The sequence below is a fragment of the Gavialis gangeticus genome, unplaced genomic scaffold (genome assembly GCF_001723915.1).
Source record: "Gavialis gangeticus isolate Ggan-Ray unplaced genomic scaffold, GavGan_comp1, whole genome shotgun sequence".
Taxonomy (NCBI): Eukaryota; Metazoa; Chordata; order Crocodylia; family Gavialidae; genus Gavialis; species Gavialis gangeticus.
This window is the reverse complement of record NW_017729033.1, coordinates 21,942,081-21,956,387: the sequence shown is the minus strand read 5'-3', so window position 1 is coordinate 21,956,387 and position 14,307 is coordinate 21,942,081. Positions and strand designations below refer to the sequence as shown.

The following is a 14,307-nucleotide window of genomic DNA, read 5'->3' as shown; positions in this document are numbered from 1 at the left end:
TTTCACCAGCAGACATTTCACCATTTGCTGCTTCTTTTGGCACTTTTTTAGTCCCTAGTCAGATCCATCTGGGGTGCACCTCCCCCATCCCAGGGGAACACTACATTACTTATGGGGCTAACATCTCTAACAATGGCAAACTGTATAGTCTGCTCGAGATGTTTTTTGCTTTGCACAAATAGTTTGACTAAGTTTTAGTGCCATTAGGATCATGAAGTCACTTCTTTTAGCTGAAAGTGACTGTTGCCTGCACCCAAATCTTAGAACTAAACTAAACAGCAGATCCAGCCGGTGCAAAGTGCTCCTGCTGAGGCCCTTTAAAAACAGCACAAAAACCCAGTCACATAAATACAGCCATACCATACCCCCCCCCCCTTTTTTTTTTCTTTTTTACAACATCACAAGGACCAGATATTTTTCATTCTGTGCAAAATATCATCCTGGAGGGAAAAAAAAGTTCATGTCATTCTGCAAAGGATTCTTTGAAAACAGATTTTCTGGGGGCGCACGTCAAGACGACATTTAAGCAGCTACCTCTCTTTCATCAGTGATACAGAGTACATAATACACATTAGGTGCCAGAGTAACTGCTGTTCGAGGTTAAGCAAGGTTTCTATGAAAGGGACAATTACTTTATGGTGGCAGATAAGGAGAAGAAAGTCAAAGCTAAACATTGTGAAGGGAAAGAGAAGTGCTTAAAGTTAAGTGAATTTGCTACAAAGGCCTTTACATCATGAAGGGATCATTTCAGATGCTGGCTGTGAATTCAAGTTTTTATCTGCTAGGAATAGTTCCCTCAAAAGATTTACTCCCCCTACTTCTGAAAGCCAGCATGCTGCGACAACTCTAATGAGCGCAAGTGCAGAATAGATTCAGCCTTGAATGAGTGGAGTGTGGACAGCAGGAAGGGACTCAGTGCGATAGCAGGACATGGAAGGTAGACTTCACCTTCGGGGCCACGTTTGAATTGTGAAAGGTCACCAATATTCAAGTCAAGTAATGTTAAAAGAAAGCTTCAATCTTTTAGACCTTCCTAGCTGTAGGCCAGGAGTTGCTATTGTCATTGCTGCTGCAGCCTGCACCTTATCACTAGGGACTGAGCCAAAGCACAAATGCATGGATTTTGTGGAAATCGTGAAATTGGGTACTTTCTCCGAAATCTGTGGATAAAAAAAAGCTTTCTAAAAATAAAATGCTGGCTTCCCAGTGGGACCCAGCAATCTTCCCAGCTGTGCAGCCTGCCCCGAGGAAGTGGGGGAACGAGGTTGCCACCACGAACCCAAGCAGGTAAGATGGATGCCACCCCCACCCCCAATTGACTGAGATAGCTGTCATGCGACTCCACCCCCCTACACCAAACAGCAAGGGGTGGGCCTATATGATTGACAGTCCTCAGACAATCAGTGGCAAGAGGCTGGGCAGTATGATGACAGCCCTCTCCACCAATCAGCAGCAGGGGGCAGGGCCACTGGGGCCCTGTGGCCAGAGGTATAGTTCCACAATAAGCCCTAAAAAGTGGCAACCGGCTCTTGTGATCTGCCCACGAAATCAGCTGACTCCCTCCTCAAGCTGGGTAGGCCTCTACTTATCATGGGCACACAGAGCAAAGGGCCTAGGGCAGGGGTGTCAAACGTAGAGCCTGCAGACCAGCGCTGGCCTCAGGGACAGATCATGGTCACTGGGCAGCTACAGATGTCACTATCAGAGCAGTCTGTCCTCCCCCCCGCCCCCCACATCTCTTCCCTCTCCCTCTTTTCCCTGCAAGCCCAAACAACTCAGAAACATGCAAAACGTTTTGGATGGCCCATTTTGTTTGAGAGCCCTGTGTTTTGTTTTGGATTTGGTGTTTCAACCGTCGAAATGTCCAAATCTGAAACGAAACAGACATAAATTTCACACAGCCCTACATCTCACCATGGCTGCCAGAGCTGCTGTGGTCGTCCAGGCAGTACCCACCTCTGCTCCCCCTTCCGCCTCATCTTAAACTCACAATTTGACTGTGGGTATTGCCCTTCACCTTGCTAATCAGCAGGCCCAAATCTGCCTGCCAACTCCTTTGAGTTTAAAAACCCTGGCCTAGGGGTGCATCATTTTCAGAGATGGGAATGAACCAAACTTCTAAAATCTCAATACTTCCAAAATTAGCAAGTGCAGGACTGGGAGCCACATTTTGGCAGCTGGTTTCATCTACAGCTCTGCATAGGATTAATGGCACAGCAAATTTCGAGGCTCCTGGTATTTTTCTTTCAATATTCTCATTTAAGTATTTTTTCCTTCACCTGGTCTCTTAGGTTTTCTGCATCAAAACTACAGTTCCAGTGTCCTGAAAGACTTCATGACTAGTACCAAGACAGAGTAAATGATTACCATATATTGTACGTAAACACACAAAATGCAGTTTGTGAACTTTAGGCCAACAAACAACACAAAGTATAAAAGCCAGACAACATCTTTGAATCTATGAAAAGGTTAAGGGCTGGAAGGGACCTCTCAAGTTCATCAGGTCCAGCCCCCTGCGCTTGGGCAGAAGAGACTGTTGGGGTCAGTAGACCCCAGCAAGGTGAGAGTCCAGGCGTTGTTGAGGACATCCCAAGTAGGTGACTTTACCACCTCTGGGGAGTCTATTCCAGACCGTGGATACACAAGTTGTAAAGAAGTTTTTCTAACCTAAAGCGGTCTTTTAGCAGTCTTCTTCTGCTCTGTTCTTAGAAGTGATAGTAATATTCTTGTCTTGAATTCTACTTAATGAAAGTGCTGGGATCCTCTTATTCAGGCAAAGAAGCTGCCTGTAAAAAAAAAAAAAATCCAAAACCTTATCTTAAAGTCCCTCCTTCAAAACTACTTTTTGCAGTGACACTGTGATCACAGGTTGCATCTTCTACATAGGCCTGGTTCAGAACGGGGTGGCCAACAAACATTCTTAGTGGAGGCAGCATATCCTTGGACCAGCATGTTTTTGGCAGCATAGCTTAAGCAACTTCCCAAACAGAGTCAGCGAGGGCTAGCATAGCTATTCTAGTTGGAGCAATGTTTGTGATGGCTTTTCTGGTCACTTGTATCTACAAAAACCTTTAAGCATCAACCAGGCCTGATTTATGATCCCTGCACATACAGGGTAGCCAGATCTTTAAGTAACAAGGTGGATTCTCTCAATTTCACCTCTGGCACACCTGCCCACAAGTTTTCTAGTTACACCATTGTGTCAGTTTTGCTCTCCTGGCCTCCACTATTTATGGGAGAAGGATTCCGACATGGTCCAAGTTGAGCTTCTGGCTCCATATGGAGACACCTAAATAAATGGCTGGGATGAGCACTTGCATCTTCTGTTGATGGCACTATTCCTTAGTGCCTCTGAAAAACAAAACCAGTTATGAAGAAAAGAAGAACTTGGGCCACACAATTTCAAACACGGCAGAGTATATCTTTTCTATCCTGCCTTTCACCCTTACCTCCCAGCAAAAGAGTTCTCTTGGCTCTTGCGTCGTCTGTCTTGGCTTTAATTTTGCTTCTGCAGGTCACTTCTGATCCCCCTTGACAGTTTCAGGCTTCTACAGTTCTTTTACCAAGCGTCTTCCTATGCCCCCCATTCCCTTGACAAGAGGCTGCTCACAGCTACTAAGATCCAATTTGTGCTCTGCTATAGTTACTATTGACATTGCTGGACTGCTGCTGCTACCTGCCCACATCATGGGCCTTTGCTTTCCCTGCAAACGGATTGATCAAAGAGCCTAGGGGAATATTTGAAAAGATGGCTCCAGGACATAGCGTGAAGGGAAGACCATGGCAGTAACAGCTCAGGGCATGGACAGATACCTAGAAAAAAAAACTCTTAAGTTTATACACCAAAACTCCTCCTCAAAAGAGAGATAATCTTAGAAAAACTGGGAGATCAAGAAACACTTTAAATACTTTTACGATAAATGAACTCACGGGCGTAACTTCAGGGAATCACCAAAGACACAAAGAGAAATTCTTTACCAGATGAAGAGTCAGTCTGGGAATTTTTTTTTAACAGGGCTGCAAACCAAACATTAGTCTCCCTTCAGATCTCTACAGTGGCTCTGAGAGGGGCATCTAAGGACAGACGGATGCGACAACCAGCGCGACTGATCTTGACAGAGGTACTTTTGAGTGCAATTTAAGCAGGTTTTACACTTATGAAAATGATTGTTATAAATCTTAGTCCAGGTTGGACATGTTGAACTTCAACATTTTTAAAGGAGGTATCAAATCAGAAGGGCATGTAGAAACCCATAGCAAAGCTCCATTTATTTGGCAGTTTTCCAACTTAAACGAAATAATTTTGCCAGGTAAACCTCATTCCCAGAAAGTGAGAGAGAGAGAGAAAGAAATTTTGAGGGGCAAAAAAATTAAGATAATTCTGAAACGTGCAGAAATTATTTAATAAAAGATGCTGCTGCCAGACTTGAGCTCCAGCAGTGTGACTGAAACTAGTTTAAAATAAATTTATTTTTAAGACTTTTAAAACAGTAAAACAAGTATGTTTCAACTCAAAAAAGACATCAGAGATGGAAAAACCAATAAAGACAACTATCCCCATCAGGAAGCATTTAAAATTTTGCTTCCTCGCTGGCGTTAATGGCATTTTATAGAAAAAAATCTAAGTATCCAAGGATTAATGGGTTTTTCAACTCACAATGATCCACTTTTCAACCCATTCCTCTAAAAAAAAAAAAATGTACCTTGCTTGGAAGTCACTTAAAAAAAGTGTCTTCTAAAATACCTAGCACCTGTCCTTGCCCATAGAACTTAAAAGTCTAAATATAAATAACATGCAATAAGTAAGGGTAGCAAATGGAGGCTGAGACAAGCTAATGGGTCAACTGCAGTTACTAAGCAGGAACTGGAGTTGTTTGAGACACCCTGTCCAGTGTCTGTGTACACATCCTCACTGTGGGAGTGCATGTGCCACTGCACTCCAGCTTGGACAATTTCTGCCTTAGTAACCACATAGCATGGCATAGCCCCTCCGCTTTCCCCTTTTGCTTCATACCATAGGGATTAAGGGCAATGCATGTTCCCTGCTCCTGGGATTCTTCTTAACTGCAATCCTAAATTGCATGCAACTGGGAGGGAGAGGGGAAGGAGGGCAGGATGCAGATGTACAGATGGACAATGCATCTCTATGGCTATGGATAAGCATACTTTTATAACTGCTTGCAAAGGGGGAGAGGGAGCAGGTGTGCCTAAGGGCTGTTAGGATGCAACTGCTACATCTGCTTGCTCCTGTAATGAAACAAGTTATCCTCTGAATGGCTATAAACTTTAACCCTGAATAAAACAGGGTTGCTGTTACAGGGCATTATCTGCACTTTTATCAGTACAAGAAGTGCACTGATGTTACAGAGGCATTGTTATACCAGCTTACATCAGTATCACTTGGTATCACTCCTGCTAATTCCAGTTCCGGTTACTAGTTCAGTTACTAGCAAGTTAATTTCTACTTGTGTATATCTGCAAAACAATGCCCATGTACCTGGAAAGGGGTTTCCAATTCCCCTAGCAACTGAAAGACCAGCTTATAAAACACAACCTCTACCCTGGTTGCCAAAGAGGGACAAGAGACCAGGTCTACAGCTCAACTTATAGTTCACATCCCTGACAGATGAGATGCACTCATCCCAGTACAGGTCAGGCTACTCAACAGTGCAATATAGATAACTCCTTCTCAATCTTCTCAAGGTATTTCAAGGCATATTAGGTAGGGCTCTAGAGGAAGTGAAGGCACCTATATCAGAGCCAGGCCAGGGAGGAGGTAACCCATGGTTGAATTGTATCCAGGCACTACAGTATGCACCCAAACACCAGTGGGTTCATGAGCCAGGTAGTGGTTGAAGGGATGGGAAGCAGAAGAAGAAATCATTGCGGGAGACGCAAGGCAACATTTGATGTAAGGTGGGAGATTGTCTGCACCAGAGAACTGCTTCTTTCTACAATTCCAGGGAACCTCGATTTATTCCTAGGAAGTCCCAGAAAATCAATACCAGAGGAAAAGAATGACAGACAGGCATAACAAAGGAGGGTAAGCCAGGTACTTGTGTCCGTTTATGCTGGGGAGAATACTCCAAGTGAACTTGAGTCAATTCCTAGAAATCCAGAGCTAACTTTCTCTAGGGAGGGTCAGAAGGGCTTGGGGCGCACAGATGTCATCTGATGGGATGACAAAAGGGTCAGGATCTTGTCTAGTAAGGACCACAACAGATTAATCTTTCAGAGATTACCTAGTCCTGAACCCAGATCCACAGAATGCCTTCAGTCTAGGGAAGAAGCTGTAGACTGGCCTGAACCCCAACAGGGGAAAGTTGACAGCCAAACTGCTAGAAAGGCCACCATGAAAAGGTCAGGTACAAGCTCTGCAGCCAGTGCTGGACCCCAAAGGGCACTCTGGAGAACGGGAACTACCCTGTTCTAGTGTCTCTGGAGCAGAATTTGTGGACCAAATTGCATCACACACAGTTGGAACCAGATGCAAACACCAGGAAGACAGTCTCTTTAGGTAGCATCAAAAAATGGATCCAAAGCTGGGCCCAATATTAACGCTATGGACAGGACCTAGCCTCTCTCTCCAGAGTCACGTGCAGCTCTTCAGAAGTTAATATGCAGCTCCTTGAAACTCTGCACAAGCACACGATGATCAGCTGGGAAGCTGGTCACCGTGTACTTGTGCAAAGATTCAAGGAGACTCTGGCGCCACAGGTTGATCACCCCTGCCCTAATTGATCACATTGACAGTACTGATTGCAAAGGGATCCTGAAACTGCCTGGCACTGCACATACATGGGAGGCCAAAGAAAATTAGAGCTGTGGCTTATCATTGGACTTTATGAAGCTAAAGCCCAGAATTGTCTGATAGAGCAGTTCTGGAAAAATGTGTGGTGCCAGCCACATCTTGTATCCCAAGACTGGCAACTACAGTAATAAAGCAAAGCAACGCAAAGCAAAAGAAAAATGTTACCTCCCAATGTGTCAGGTAAAGAAATAGTTAGGATTTGTCTTTTCAAATCTGAGACTCTCTTTGTCATTCCATCATGGCTCAAAGAAAAGGGGAAGTCTGGGAGGCATTTACTCAAACAAGTCTTCAATCTTTAAAAAAAACAAAAAAAATTGCGTAGCAGCCAGAAAGTTCATTTAACTCACAGTCCAGCATGTTCCTACATTTCATAGATGTCTACACCGAAGTAGATAGAGTTCTCACCAGAATATTGAACAGGTAAAATTATTTTGGATAAAATCCAGCACCTTGCTAGTGTGTGTGTTGAGCTGCTAACTCTTAGCTTTCCCCGTAATTTCCAGAGTACATTGGAGCACCACGCAGTTAATCAAAACAAGATGCCTCTGAGCAGCTAAGTGCTGCAAGTGCTGGCTGTGGAGCAGTAGGACCACCCAAGAGTTTTCTTAAAAAGTAAACTCCAAAGAAAGCCTCACAGCTGGGAAACCAAGCTTAGACAAGCTAAACATTCCCCTCCCCACAACGTGTAATGTAATCCAACATTGAGGGTAGTGGATAAAAACCTCCTCATTAACAAATACAGCTGCACACACATATTTCATGTTTGGCTAGCTTTCCTGTGTCTCCAAAACCTGACTTAGAAACATGTCAAGCAGAATGGTTAAAACACAACCGAAAATGTTCGTGATGCTTCTCCTCACTTAACACACAGACTACACTGTTATTCTGAAATACACCTGCAGCTGTGTACGGGCAGTCATTTTGTATGTTTTCCCAACACCCCCCATTTAATCATTGCATCTGTTTGAACCATTTAAGGAGTACATATACTGAGCAAGTCAACTGAGAAAGTATGCAAACTTTGCTTTTTAAATAACCAGAGGGGGGGAAAAAATCACTTACAGCAACAATTTATATTTTATTTTCTCTTTAGTTTTGATGTGCAATATGTTCAGCAAATAGTTTTGTATTTAAAAAACACATCTAAAATTATATTCCTGCCTTTTAATTCGAATACAGCTGCTTTTGGTGTTGGGGCTCCAAGCTTTTGCCCATCATAGCCCTCAACCCAGACAAGACAGCACCATGGGACTTGTGTGGTATGCAGTTCATCATATCCTTCATTTGCTAGTATGATCCAACTGAACATTATGTAGAGACAAAGACTGATGTACCAATGACAAGCCCACACAAAATGAATGTGACAAAAAGCAGTACGTGCCTCACAAATGCTTCCACAGCATTCATGTCCAGCTAGCTTTAATTCACCAAAGCTTGATATAACATAGCTGCTCTCTTGGGTATGACTTGTTAGTATTACTAACCTTGAACTGCTTAAACGTGCACAAAAAATTACCTGAATTTTGAAGATTAAACAAAAATTAGCACATTGGATCTCAGCTTCACTTCCAAATCTTTGTTTCAAATTTATTTGAACAGCTGGTGCATGGAGTCACCACTTTTACTACCGTTAAACTTTTTGTATTTGGGAAAAAAAGACTAAGGGAATTACCTAAATACCTTTGTTGCTAATGTTTTTTAATTGCTTTCTTTCTATAACATACTGGCACGTTTTTTTAAAAAAAGGTAAGAGCAAAACATCTACCACTGTCATTCCTAGTTTGTTTCTATGCTTAGGGCAAAGCAGAGTTGGGGGCTTGCTTTACAAGACGACAAAACTGTGTTTAATGCAATGATATGTTTGAATCAGCTTTTATCCCTTACCTAATTGGTGGGTAAAGTCCTGATCAACTAAATCTTATTAGACTACTTATTGCTATACTTATTGCTCACTGCACCCAACTGTTTCCTTGCATTCAGGAGGCATAAGTGGATAGTGTTTAGTCGTGACAGATCTGCAAAACCAGATGAAGATTTAGGTCTGCTGCTCTTGGAGAACTGCCTTCTTAGCGTTTTTGACACAACCTCCTTATCTGCTAGATGAGTTAGGAGTCATTCTGTTTTGAACAAGGCAATGTTTTTGATGATGAATTACCAAATACCAAGTTAGAAATTACTTTTAACCCAACAGTTGGCCAATTTCTTCAAGCTGGACCCAGATCAGGTCATTTGATACTCCGTGTTTTAAGCAATGTTTGTGTCATTTAGTGAACTTCAAATTTAACCCCGGACAAGGAATTTCACCGAGGCATAGTAATGCAGAAATAATGAAAGCTGGGAGGCTATAGGCCACAAGGGACAAAAAGTGGAAGAACTTTAAATAAAGCTTATGGACAACCTGAACTGTTAGTCTTGAGTCACAAATAAAGAACCTTTTTCCCATTTTACAAGTTGCTTTAAAACACAATTTGCATTCCCTGCAAGGGAAAAAATAAAAAAGTGTTGAAAAGCAAGTCACTATATACTAACTTCACTGAGCTCAGTGACATCTGTTCAAAAGTTTTTTTGTTTAACCTCACAGGCAAGATCCAGTCGTCTCAAAAGGAAGCTACACTATACATTGGAAGTGCAGCTCACTTACAGTACAGCAAGGTATTCCTCTTTTTCAGATGTATTTGGGTAGCTGTACTACACACTATTTCATGATCTTGAAGGGAGATTTTTATTTATTTGCGTTTTAATACTGCAGAACAGGCTAAATGTTGCATGTTTACTTGGCTGGAACACCAGAGATGTGTCCTACATTTTATCATATTCGTTCCTCTGTTCTCAATTAAAAAAAACCATTGGTATTTAAATTTCCAAAACCAACTACATGTCAAGGAGGATGCGTTTCATGCTACTGTTATCACTTATTAAAGGGGGGCAAGCTATTTTGACACAGATGTATATACACCATAACTGAAGAGGAAAAAAAATCTAACAGATTTTCTTTCTAAAAATAGCACACTGACCGTAAGACCATGTGTGATTTTGTTGTGCAGTTAGACGCAGAAACTAGACCATGAAGCAATTATGGAAGCCTGCTTTCAGAACTGCACAAGTTTTAAAAGAATTAATACTAAAATGATCATTTTCTCTTAAAATGAAACAGAAGGAAGAAAACATGCACCAAACAGAAAGGTTAAATGTAAGCCTTATAGGCATGGGTCCTCAGGCCCACTGCAACATCTGAAAAGGGAGGTGCATCTCTAAAGAGGGATGAACTACAGACACAGAAAGAAAATGTTGCTTTAGGTCTGCCAGGACAAATCTTCATGAAGGGGTAAAACTGAGTTGAATGGTTAACATTACTTTCAACTAAAATTCAAGGATAGATCAGAGTCAGCTGTATTACTCTTGGTTGACAGTATGCAACACAAACATCCTATCAAATGCCAGCAACAGTACTGAGGGGAGGGAATGAATTGCATGCTGTTGTGCATCACATGTTGAGCGCTTAGCTAAACATGCTCCTTTTACTGGCTGTAAAGATACAATGGCAAGTCTCAATTTCATGTTCAGAAATTTCATTAAGGATGGCTGGCCAGCCTCCATCTCGAGACAAACTAAACAATGATGCTGTAATTACCTATGAGGAGATTAAAATAAAAAAGATCCATCAGTGCATGACACAAAGTATAGTGTTACACAGACAGAATGCGACTAATCAGATGCTTTAAAATATATTAAAGTCTATTTTAAATTTTGGAAAATAGCTTATAAAAATATCTTTTTAAACTATTTATTGTACAAAAATTGACTCGTGCGGCTCTGTAGTAGTAAACTACTACTGGCGATTACAAAAAGGAACAGTAATCTATAACGACCTTTCACTGCAAGTAAAGGGCATTATTTATTACTGCCACGGTAATAGGTCTCTTACCGTAATGGTAATACATTTCTGCTATAACCCCGAAATTTAACGTCTATTTAACTGAACCTGAACTTCAGTTCAGTTTCCTATTTTAAAAAAAAAAAAAAAAAGTCACCACAGTGGTGTGGCCCAAGAACAAAGAGGAACCCAAAGAGGGCAGAACTACCTACTCTCGATATAGCAAGTCTTGTAGAGCAGCGACATACAGAGAAATCTTAGTTATTTCTCCTGTCCCTATTATTAGTTTTACATCATAAAAGTAAGTGACAACAGTGGGCAATTCCTATTTAATCAAGTAATGGGCAGAAACCACCGCTTTTTGGTCTAGGACTTTGAATTAGTTTAAATCCACAAATTTAATAAATACAAATATACACATTTGTATACATTAAATGTAGTCACATGTGTATAACTTTACATATATTATATACAGAAATACATACAGTACATGCTCCTCCTGATAATACTCTCTCACTATTGAGGTGTCATCAAAAGGTGTTGATGAAAAAAAACGTAGAGGTTAAATATAGCCATGTAGCTGAGAACCAATGCATGACCTGTATACCAAAGAATTATAGCAAATACAGTTAGGAACAAATACTGCCCTAGATTTCTCCATGTACATCTTATTAAAAACAACTAGGTGCTCTAAGTGTGGGGTCAAAGCAGAATTTGCAAAATGTGTAGATATTTGTGCAGTGTAACAAACACTGCACGTATACAACAGTTAATGAACGAGGTGGTATAATCTAACACTTTAGCCAGTCCCAGAGTAGACTACAGCAGACTTCCAATTCTTAATTGCCACCATAAATTGGCTTAGGATAGTCTATATCAAAGGAGTCCATGGTTTCAGTGAATATGAAAGAAAAAAGGTCAGTTACTGGCTACTGGGGAGCTTGCATCATTCACTCTCTTTAAAAAAAAGCTGTGCAGCAGATGTAAGCAGCTTCTTAAATACACAAAGGGCTGATCTTAGGTGTTGAGTCTTCTCTTTCAACTTTATCTCAAAATAAAGCTCAAAAGAAGCCACAAGAAAATGGATCACAAGAATGCCTCCTTAATACAATTTCATAACACAAGCTAGTCAGTAAATTCCTGTTTTAGAAGTGTTTACAAAAAACGTGAAATGTAGAACACAAAATGTAATCTGGACATTACGATGGTTTTTCAAAACGAACATGATGCTAAATGCACAATGAGAAAATGAGGGCAATGTAAATGTCAAGACATTCAGCAGCCTGGCCTTTTTTCATCTTAAAAATACAGCACATCTCATGCACCACACGTTTTACAATTGTACATACTTTACATAATATAGAAATATTTAAGTTAAAATTTCTCTGTCTGATCTATTGTACTCACATTTTAAATCCTGAGAAGAAAAAAAAAGTGTGGTTATGTCTGCACACTACAGCCCCCACACCGACACATACTCCACAGGGGATTAGAGTCCAGAAATAGAAGAACTACATGCTGGGAGTGTTACTCATGAAAACTGGTTTCTCTGTTCTTTGTTTAGGAGAGACATTAGGAAACAATTTCTAATCTGTACTACACCACGGTATGTATATACCTACATAAAACTATAATGGTTTCTAATGAGTGCAGCTTGCACTGAGACAGGATTTCTGCCAAAGTTTCAATACCAGCAGCAACACGGTGACTTAAGTTGAACATCAGAAAGAGCAATACCCGGTTACCTGCATGTTGTACTCACCCATATCTTACAGTTAGTAATGGCCTCTTAGATTAGTTCTGAACATTACTTTAAACATATGTACATATTTCCCTTCACCACAGTTGCCCATTGTCAATAGAAGTGTTCCCTTATACCTTTCCTGTGATTCTCTGTGGTGTACAGTGTTTATCCTCCATGCAAAAGTATCATGGAAATAAAAACCAACCAGTTCATATTATTACAAGTGCAAACACCAGCTGCTTTCTGAATCTTTATGTTCCTCCAAACATTCATGCCAGATTCCAATGCAAGACATCCAGTTGACTATGAAACACCAGGGTGTTTAGCATGCTGTGATCTTGTGAACATTTTGCAAACAAGTTAGCAGACAATGATAGGGGCTTCCTGGCGATGCCACAACCTCAAACACAGACTGAAAGGCTCTCCGGTCTAGCTCTTCGTCTATTTGATGTCTGTAGAAATCGATGGCCACCAAACAGAAAAGGTTAACATCCACTTGCTCTGATTTTCCCATTCTGCTGATAATATGTGGAAGACTGGGAAAGAAGTTAAGGACATAATAAGAGAAGACAAACTTTAAAACCTTACGTAAGTGCTTAAAAAGCACACTGTTCTCCGATAGAGTTTTTTTTTTTTTTTTTGCTTAATCAGTAGTTCCAAGGACAAGGCATCTGCTTGTAGCATTTCAAGTGCCATACAAAAAGCTTTATTTCTTAGCTAACCTCATGCAACTTCCTTAGTAATTCTACCAAATTAATTTAAAAAGGTATCAAAATTTTTATCTTGTTTTACTGGGCCCTCTTCAGCAATGCAGTTATGCACTACCTTCAACTAAGTGGGATTACTGAAATAAAAATAACGATCAAGGAAATGTAAAACATTGCAGGAAAATTCACACACAGACCACTTCCCAAGCACCAGCAAGGTGGGTTTTCTTGAATACAGGTTTCTTCTTTTTTTTTTTTCAGTAAAGTGCAAAGCAGACAGCACAACTGGCTCTTTCCAAGTACTCTGGAAAATATCACCATGTTGCTACAGTTTAAGATGACTAAAATGTGCCTGATGGAGGATACTCACATTATAGGGTTATTTTTGGGAGCAGAGACAGAATAGATGAGGATATTATTTTTGGAGAGCTTTGTTAGAATGACACAGTGCTTCTGAATGCTTTTAAAACACAAAATAAAAAAAACAACATTGAACACATGTGGTAACAAGTTCTAAATGTAGTTCCCCTGATCACTGATTCTTCCTACAGTACTTACAGTACAGTTTCTCAACATACTCCCTTCTAGCTTACACAGTCCTTTCCATTAAAAAAGTTTACATGATTAAAGGAAAGATTTTCCACAGTAATACGAGGTTTTTGCCATGACTTGCTCCCCTCAAGATGAGATGGACACTGCTGAACCTGACATACTGCTCAAAAATGTACCCTAACCTGGTATTTATAATTTAAACCTGAAAGTAAAGTTATAGACTATATCCAAGGTTGGCACCAACATTAAAACTACTACAGTTGGTATTAGCTGGAAACCATGCTCACAATTCCAAACTGATTCACAGAGATTAAAGCCTTTCTCCATATATACAGGTGATCATTTAAAATTCTTGGATAAGTTTATGGAGATAGGATTACAGATCAGGATCTTCTAATTCTTCACTTAGGGACCTGACATGTGGAGTTGTGCTCATTGTCCCAAGGGTGCAGAGCAGAACAGAGGGTGTTTGATTTTTCCAATGCTTCTGGGCTTTGCTGGTTACTGCATGAGGCCAGGAAGGAAGTTTTTCCCTCTTGCTGCTACAGGTGTCAAATGCTTTTGTTTTTTTGTTTGGTTTGGTTGGGTTTTCTTTTGGGGGTGGGGGGGGGAGGAAGGG

At 40.8% G+C, this 14,307-nt stretch overlaps 1 protein-coding gene across 4 annotated transcripts in view; it reads right to left on the bottom strand.

Moving 5' to 3' along the window:
• Positions 1 to 7,869: 7,869 nt before the first annotated feature.
• The window catches only part of HTT (huntingtin), a 214,677-nt gene continuing 208,239 nt past the window's right edge, over positions 7,870 to 14,307 (bottom strand). For all 4 annotated transcript variants that reach the window (XM_019526059.1, XM_019526060.1, XM_019526061.1 and 1 more), the window contains one exon: positions 7,870 to 12,965. In XM_019526059.1, coding sequence (XP_019381604.1) covers positions 12,752 to 12,965 — 214 coding nt within the window. In that variant the 3' untranslated portion in view covers positions 7,870 to 12,751. The remainder of the gene's footprint in view (positions 12,966 to 14,307) is intronic.